The sequence below is a fragment of the Bremia lactucae genome, linkage group LG7, assembly GCF_004359215.1.
Source record: "Bremia lactucae strain SF5 linkage group LG7, whole genome shotgun sequence".
Lineage (NCBI taxonomy): Eukaryota > Oomycota > Peronosporomycetes > Peronosporales > Peronosporaceae > Bremia > Bremia lactucae.
In genome coordinates this window covers 1,160,807-1,169,329 of record NC_090616.1, presented here as the reverse complement: position 1 = coordinate 1,169,329, position 8,523 = coordinate 1,160,807, and the positions used below count along the sequence as shown (strand labels likewise).

At 42.5% G+C, this 8,523-nt stretch overlaps 1 protein-coding gene across 1 annotated transcript; it reads right to left on the bottom strand.

Annotated features, from left to right (window-relative positions):
- Window positions 1-6,785: 6,785 nt before the first annotated feature.
- Window positions 6,786-8,033, bottom strand: CCR75_008159 (uncharacterized protein; the record flags this gene model as incomplete). The annotated part of the gene is made up of 2 exons (XM_067966213.1): window positions 6,786-7,407; window positions 7,461-8,033. The coding sequence occupies 2 exons, from the start codon at window positions 8,031-8,033 to the stop codon at window positions 6,907-6,909; spliced, it is 1,074 nt and encodes a 357-aa protein (XP_067815996.1). The 3' UTR covers window positions 6,786-6,906.
- Window positions 8,034-8,523: the final 490 nt, after the last annotated feature.

The window sequence follows — 8,523 nt, the reverse complement described above, 5'->3', positions numbered from 1 at the left end:
AACGCGTAGAGAAATTTCACTACACGTTAAAAGATTGAAAGTATGATGATAATTCATCGTACTCAATTTGGATGACAAATTCGATGTCATCCTAGGTTTACCTTGGCTCAGAAAGTACGAGCCCAGAATCCGCTGGCAGCATCGATTCCGTAAAGATGCCTGCCACTTGTCTATGAGATGGCCATTTGATGAACAACTTGCAGCGTCCAAAAGCGTGTGAATGTATTACGAGGGAGTGCGATGGCCTCAATTGTAGTACGGTCGTTATTACGACTGCACAAGATTACAGTGTGATTACTAATCACACTGTGGGGTCAGCTGCCGGTGGCTGTGCGAATGCACAGTCAGCGCCGAAGGTCCACCAATCGAATAAGTCGAGTGGATTGAGACATGAATGTTTGCCTAGCGGGCGACATTCAGGAAATATACCGATTGTCCAAGAGGGACAACACGATGATCCTATGTCGAATAGAAAGTCGATCATAGAGTCAGTCGATAGACGATGCGGGAGAAGCAGTGGTCCATTTTTACAGAATTTCATTGCCAATGCTTTGGACCGATAGAAACGGAATGCTGAAAAAAATAAAAGAGCAAACATTGTTCCATTTAATGCTAACGATCTAGACTCCTGTCTACGGCACATCAACCAAAACATGTAGTGACGAATGTGGCAGTAATAAATTACTGCCCAGGTATATCGGCCCGTTTCGTATACTGCACCGCAAACGCAATGCGTACACGATCGAGCTATCTTGTAAGAATCGTGTGCATTGTTGGTTTTGCGTCGGACGTATCCACCCGAACCATCAGTACGGGGCTTCGTCCGGTTCCAAATCAAACCAGCACGGCATAAGGAAAGACTGATGGCCCCGGGATGAAAACTTGTTCTCACGAACCAGACGTTTAAAAACATCCTTTCAGGATGAAATCTCTTGACGAGATGCCACCAGCTTGTCTCGAAGGGACTGATGTGTCCGTTATTTTGCCAGTTGACCGACCGCAACTTGCGCAAGGTTTTGCAACTTTTCACGACAAACATTGGCTACTGTCGTCGCTGACTCGCGACGACGGGAAAGTTCTAGATTAACGCCTCCGCAAATACCGGAGGACGTGATCCAAATCATGGTGATGACTCGGGCTCGACGAATTAGGCAAACCACATCATTTGACGGATTCGAGTGGTGAGAATCGTTTTCCAGTCGAACTCTTCTCTAACCGCCGCAAAGTGAAGGGGATTCAAACGAGTTACATCATTCGTTGGCGAGGATACCACCCTCGGACGATAGTTAAGAACCTCGTTCCCATCTAATGATGGATGTCCCCAGTCTTGTTTGACAATGCGACGAGGCATATCCTCTTCCTCAGAGGAGAACGAGCTCATCCCGCGCTCGTGAACTGGTTGGCGGTTCTTACTTAATTACTTCCCGCATATAACGTTCAATAGTGAGGGCTTTTAACAGGGTATGCATCCTTAAAGGTATGGCCTGCATCCTTAAAGCAGAAGGGACATGGGTCCCCGCTCGAAAGGCCAGATATCCCTGCGTCTCTGGACAACAGGTGCAACTTATATAGCGTGCACCGGCTACGATCCGTTTTTCGAACCGGTCACGTAAAGCATCCAATTTGTCAAGCCAGGCCTTACGGCCTATGCTTTGTACATTCTGTACAATGCTTACCAAGCTTGTAACAAAGAAATGAAACCTTTTGCCTGCTTGTATATGTACCATCGATACCGGAAATTGCATCGATGGTGAATTCTATTTTTTCCTCACCAGACTTGTGAAGGCTGTACTAGTCGAATAACAGAACTTTGTAGCGATCGATGATGGTCATACGAAGCCAATGAGTTATGTAGTTCGAAGAGAGCAACCAAAATTTCTTATCGGAAGCGAACCGCAAGGTATTGCGGCCGGTTCATGATAACACGCTTACATTACTCCTGGATCGATCTTTAGGATCACTCCGTCCCTGTTGATGCATACTATCACCACCAGTAGCAGGCTTAACGAAGCGACTTTTAGGTCACTTTGTTCCTGACGATGCATTCTGACATTACCAGAGCTTTCATCATCCATGGAGTCATCACAAGATGACTCCACATCAACAGGGTCTGACGAGCAGTCAAACAACATAATCACCTCTTTAATTGTCACGAAGGAGCCCGTGGGTTTGACGGAATCGGGCCCGGGCGAATCGGACGCCTTAACAATTACCACCGAGTCGGACGATGACGCCGACTTGTTCCAGTCACCTCTAATTGGAGCAGGAGATGACGAACTCCACACAGTAGACGCATTAGTTTCTACTAAAACATTTGCGTCACTAGCAGCTACCCTGAACCGTGCAGCTGCTAGCTTGCGATTTCAAAGGCTACACGCACGGATTTTGCTACCATGCGCAATTCGAAAATTAAGATTGAAATAAAATAATACCAATAAAAGCTAGTTTATAGAGCGAAACATAACATTACTATCTGTCACACTATATCAGTCACTATAGTGACTGTTGTTTTTGAGGGGGTTATGTAACGGGTTGCCCGATTCATAAATATCATTTCCTACAAGAGAAATAATAAATATAATATCTTATAAAAGGAATAATAAATATAGAAGTACAAAATTATTATCGTTTATTCATTTTGACTTGATAGTTCCACTATTACAAATTTGGTAATATTGAGGCAACAAGACGATAATTCAGTTGGTTGGTTGATCTAAGTTTAAATCGACTGCGCCAATCATTGCAAGAAACGATTAGGCGGCGCGTAAGGAGGCGCATTGCATAGTTAGTAATTAATAATCTAAAGCCAGTACATAGAAGATCGTTACGGTACAACGTAATATAATTATACAAATTTTCGTTCTCCCTATACTAAAGCCTTAGTAGTAACCCTTAGTAGCTAATAATTGTTAGCTACATATAGCCTTTCTCTGCACGTCGTGTACGTGAAGCAATCGAGGCACCCCACCTTCACTGATATCAGTAGTACTGTTGTCAGTACGAGTTAAAGGTGCCCCGTTACATATTCCCTCAACGTCTTGGGGGCTTATTCCTAAAGTTTAATTTTGGGAGTATCTTCCTCCACTGCCTCGAGCTGTGGTTGCGCAAACATACTAAGATCCTCTACGGTCGACTCTCCAGTCGGTCAAGGAGTTTCACACTGTCTCTTATAGACTCGCCTTTTAGACTTTCTTGGATGTTGCTTTTTAAGCAAGCATCCTTGTGTCGTACCACTCAACTTATTCGACTGGTCGAACTTCGACGCTGCCTATGCTTGTGCGCAGTCGTCGGTAACAACGTCCACGTCACAATGGTCGAACTTCGACGCTGCCTATGCTTGTGCGCAGTCGTCGGTAGCAATGTTCACGTCACAATGGTGGAACTTCGACGCTGCCTGTGCTTGTGCACAGCCGTCGGGATCTAACTCCACAATGCGTTGGGTATTCACAGTGAGGTCATCTGCAGTTATGCTAACGACCGAAATCACAAGTGGGGCCATCGCACTCACTCGTAGGACATCCACACGCTTATGGACGCTCCAAGACGTTCATAATCTAATGAACGAGAGACATGCATCGTCAGGGCTTGATGCTGCCAATTTTTACATACCTCGTACTTTCTGAGGTATGGTTATCCAAGGATGACATCAAATTTGTCATCCAAATCAAGTACGATGAAACCGTTTTTAATCTTTTTATCTTGTAGCTGTAAATGAAGCATAAATAACTGATATTAAACATAATACCAAAACAGAGGGTGAACAATATAAAGTAGCTTTAGGAAATAAAGGAACTTGGTCCACATAAATTTATTAAATTTTTAAATTAATGCTTCAATAACTCTAACCTAAATTAATATTTACTTTCGTAAGAAAGTACACCATCGTACTATTTACCCTTTGACGTATATTGGATACCAATTGCACATTTTATATTGTTACAGATGCGCCTGTTGCTAGACGCACTGTCATCATCGTTAGAGGGAAATCGCGCTAAATAAAGTTGAGTCTGCGATCTTCCAGTGATTGGCGTCGAATAAAATCATTCGGTGTCCCACAATCGACATCGACTAGGGACTTAAGTGGCAACATTTTTGACACTTTTATTTTTAGGGTGATGCGATTAACCTCAACCCTGAGGCATTTGCACACAATGTTTGTAAGTGAGGAGCAACTTTCGTCAACAGGCATGCAATTCTTTTGACGTTGATGGATCAGTAGGGCGCTCCGCATCTACTGTCCCCTACCGTTTTCTAACGATCCTAATCGCCGTTGCGATTTCGCAACAGCGTCGGATCTGCGTCCTCTGCTGTTCCTAGCGAGAGGTTGGTCTTTTGGCTCAGTGTTTTAGTGGGGCAATATCCTTATAGGCGTAGTAATTCGTCTTTTGACAACAATTACATTATTGTAGTTGTTTGTAACTTGAAGAGCGAGGTTTCTCGCTCCCCACGTACGAGAGGTCCATCAATTCTGGACCTCCGTTTTTTTCTTGTCGTCTCGGTGGACGGTATACACTAGAGTGGGCGAAAGCCTCTTTAAGACTCAAGTCCTCCTGTTCCGCTATCGAGATCGCTTGGTATAGCAACTCTAATTTTAGCCGGAACAGGTGAGTCTTAACAGGATCGTCTGCAAGACCAATAATAAACGCAGTTACCCGTGTTTGTTTATTAATTGAATAGCTCACAACACAACTGACCAGGTATTGTGTACGCTGGGCATAAGCGTCAAAGTCATGCTGCCCTGCTTCAAATCCAGGAGCTCGGCTCGAGCCTGTATTCAGCACGTGGCGGTTCAAATAATTGCCTGTGCCGGGTCTTAAAAACCTCATGCAACCCAAAAACGAATGGGTCGTGAAGCTTGAGGCCCAAGGCCCAACAGTTAGCACGTCCGCCTAAGTTGGACATGCCAAATTTCACTTTCGTCGCATCATGAATGATACGACGAGCTTCTATATATGGCGTCGTCTAACTCGACGAGTCATCTTTAAAGGGAGTCGCCGTCGACTGCCTTAAACTTAGAGGTTTATTTTGTTAAGCTTTCGGGTGAACACGGGAGCGTCGGTACATTAGCAACATTTACATGCTGCTGTCTCAACAATTTTAATTGTTGAGCATTCTGATCTCCCAGCATTTCCACGTGTTGAGACCTTGCTGGTATCAAGGCTACTTTCTCTCGGGCACCGTCGAGCTCGTGTTGTATGAACTCGGCTATGCCCGCATGCTGTTCATCTCTTCCCATAGTGTACAAATGGCGCCAACGGCTGGCCCGTCTACGACGTAACTCATTCGTTCGATCGCTTTCGAATCAAGGTCACTCAAATGATTAAACTCTACACGCATGGCGTGGTAGCCTTCTTGAGGGGCTGGTAGTGTCCCTCCTTCTACATCCAACATATCCATGTTGTATGGAACGTGCGTAGGTCGTTAAACGAACCACGAAGCGCTGGCACCTTCACTAGTACTGATCAAAACTACTTAGCCTTACACTGATTATAGTGTAGGTGAGGTGCCTCAAAACTTCACGTATACAAAGGTGCAGAGGAAAGTTTCTATGAAGCTAAAGATCTTTAGCTTAAAGGTCTAGACTATGGCTTTAAGAATAGAGAAAAAGTAAAACCGTATTAATTAATTAAGTTACCTACGTAGCGATCATTAATCTATTACTGAACTTAATTTACTAATAGCTCAATAAGTATGGCGCCTCCTTGCGCCCCATACAATCGTATATTATAACGATTGGCCGAGTTGATTTAGACTTAAATTGACCAGTGTAACGGGGCACTACGGCTTGTACTGCTACAGTACAAGTCCATTTCGCACTGCTCCAGTTGTGAGTGGTGCCTCACGTTATTTCACGTACACTAGTACGTGCAGAGGAAGACTTCTCTTTTAGGCAACTAGCTTAAAGAGGGTAAAATGAAAACTGTATTACTATAATTTAGTGTCTCTTTTTCTATCTTGTAAATGATAACTTTATTATAATCTAATACTAAACATGTAATTGAATTTTTATCGTTATCTTATTTGTAACTCTCTCTTTGATTACCTCTACAACTGATTAGTCTGCGGAATAAACAGATATAATGGTCTATACCTTTTTATGGATAAGAATTGTGACTATTACTATATAAAGTAATATCCTCCAAATATTATCTACCTTTTAGATAATATATTAATTAACAACATTTAAGTGTTAATTTCATGTAACGATACACCCCGTTACAACCAATCAGTAATGGTAAATATCGTATTGCATCAATATTACCAAATTTGGTAATATTGGAACTATTCAAGTGAAAATTAATAAAGATAATAATTTTATACTTCTTTATCTTTTTCTCTCATTATAAAAAAATATTTTTTCTACTCCTCTTATAGGTTATACTACTTATGTAACGAGACACCCCGATACACCGCCGAGCAAGATAGTCTTAAGGTGCGCCCTTGCAGCTCTTACGTGGCAACTAAGCTCCACTTCCAGGTCTTGAGGATATACTTTCTATAGTTATGATTGAACCGTCAGTCATCTTGTCACTCGCACGGCATATCTCCTATGCTTAATTATTTTAACTTGCGCTTTGTTGCCAACCACCCGTAAAATTACAAATGACACTGAACTTAGACAAAAACGATAAATATTTTAAATTATTGTCTTTATATATTTTGGGGGAAATAAAATTATTGTACAATAAACATTTCACGAAAATGCACTTCTTCCAAGTTCTGTGGCACAATTATCCACAAAAGGCCACACAACGCCCACAAGAAAAAGCTCCAAGAGTTGCATGCCCGTAGTTTCGTCAGCAAGACGTGCAACCGCTGTCGTGACAGCGTCAAGCTGCGACCACCAACTAAACACTTACTCTCGATCATTTAAAATTGTAATTTGTATGGTACTGTTGAGCCTTTTCAACTTGTTTTACCGCAGCTTTTATCCTCCCGCGCTTGAATTAAAGTGCCAATGTCGCGAACAAAGTTATAGTAGACGTATTGACAATTAAACTCCATGTCGTGCCAATAATTCACCGATATTGTCAGTCCCACTTGAGCAACACGGTGATACCACAAGGATGGCAAGTACAATAATTCGCCAGCACTCACTTTTACTTCCACGGGATGCAATGTCGCTGCAAGCGGATACCTCTTGGCATCAATATTCAATGGATCGACAGGAATCCACGGCGTCTTCTCCATCTCTGAAGATGACATTAAAGTCCACTGATTATTGTACTGAGGATACGTTTCCTGAAATTGCATCGTAGCCACCTCATTTTGCACAAGATGGTCTGCAATTGGCGACTTGACATGGCGATACCGTGCGGAAGCAAAGTCACGTTCGTAGAGACACCCGATAGCCGACGGTGGCAAGAGCGTAAATATCTTTTGTCCTTTCACAACGCAATAAAAATTCTAATGCCAATAATATTGTCAGATCTCGAAGCAATATAAATGAAGTTTCTTACCTCATAGTGATCTTTATGCATTGACGAGACTGCTCTCTCATCACCGATCCAAAGATTCACAGCTTCCGGTTCATTACCAAAGGCTAACACTGCGAGCTCAATAGCGGATGGCACATCCTCAAAAAGCTTTGGAAATTCGGTCCGGAGACTGTCGTTCTGATGCGAAAGATACGGCACGCCGTCAAAATTTGGTCGATTTTTCAGATTTTTTAAAAATTCCGACATGGACATGGACCTCTCTTCGGGCATCACAAATGTGCCATCGTCGTGGTCAGAAAGCGTAATTACAGCGTCTCCAAGGCCAGTGGGAGTTACATCAACAGTCACCGGGTGATTGCTACTTTTGGCAACGAGATAATCGTCATTCTGCCAATTGGCCATGGCACGTTGCCAAGTGGGACTTGTCATAGCGTTTAGTAGAACGACGGGCACATTGCGACTGACGTAGTCGCGATAAAATTGAAATGGAGTCAATCTAGAGGCATCTACGCGACATACAGAGTGGATCGGGGCCCAATAGTCGTGTGTATCGCTTTGGAGACGACGCAGAGCACCACTGAAGTCGTCGTTCATAGAAAATGAGAAAGTTGCGAGTTTCGCATTGGTGTGTATTTATTATACATTTTCAAGAGAAAAGTACTGGTGGTATTATTGTCAATAAGTTGGGGTGTTGCCAATTGTCGGACTATAGAAATGAAAAAAATGGCGGTAGAAATATGTTTTGTGTCACATCGATGATCGATCAAATGAGTGCTTCAATAAAAATTCATAAGCAGCGAATAGATGGACGTATATTCTACGTACATAGATTCCGGCAGATGTATTTAGTAAGTGGGCGCATGGCAAATAAGACACGGTGGATGAAACAAAATTGTCACATTTTCAAGTTGACTTAAAAGGTGAAAACAAAAAAAGAGGATAGGATGCCCTGGGTGTTTTACAATTCATTAGTCAGGCCAATGGTGTAACGGAACATACAAATTAAATGTTTCAGTAAAATACTTCACAATGGTAGATAATATTCGATGAATATTACTTAACATGGTAATATTCTAAAAGTTTA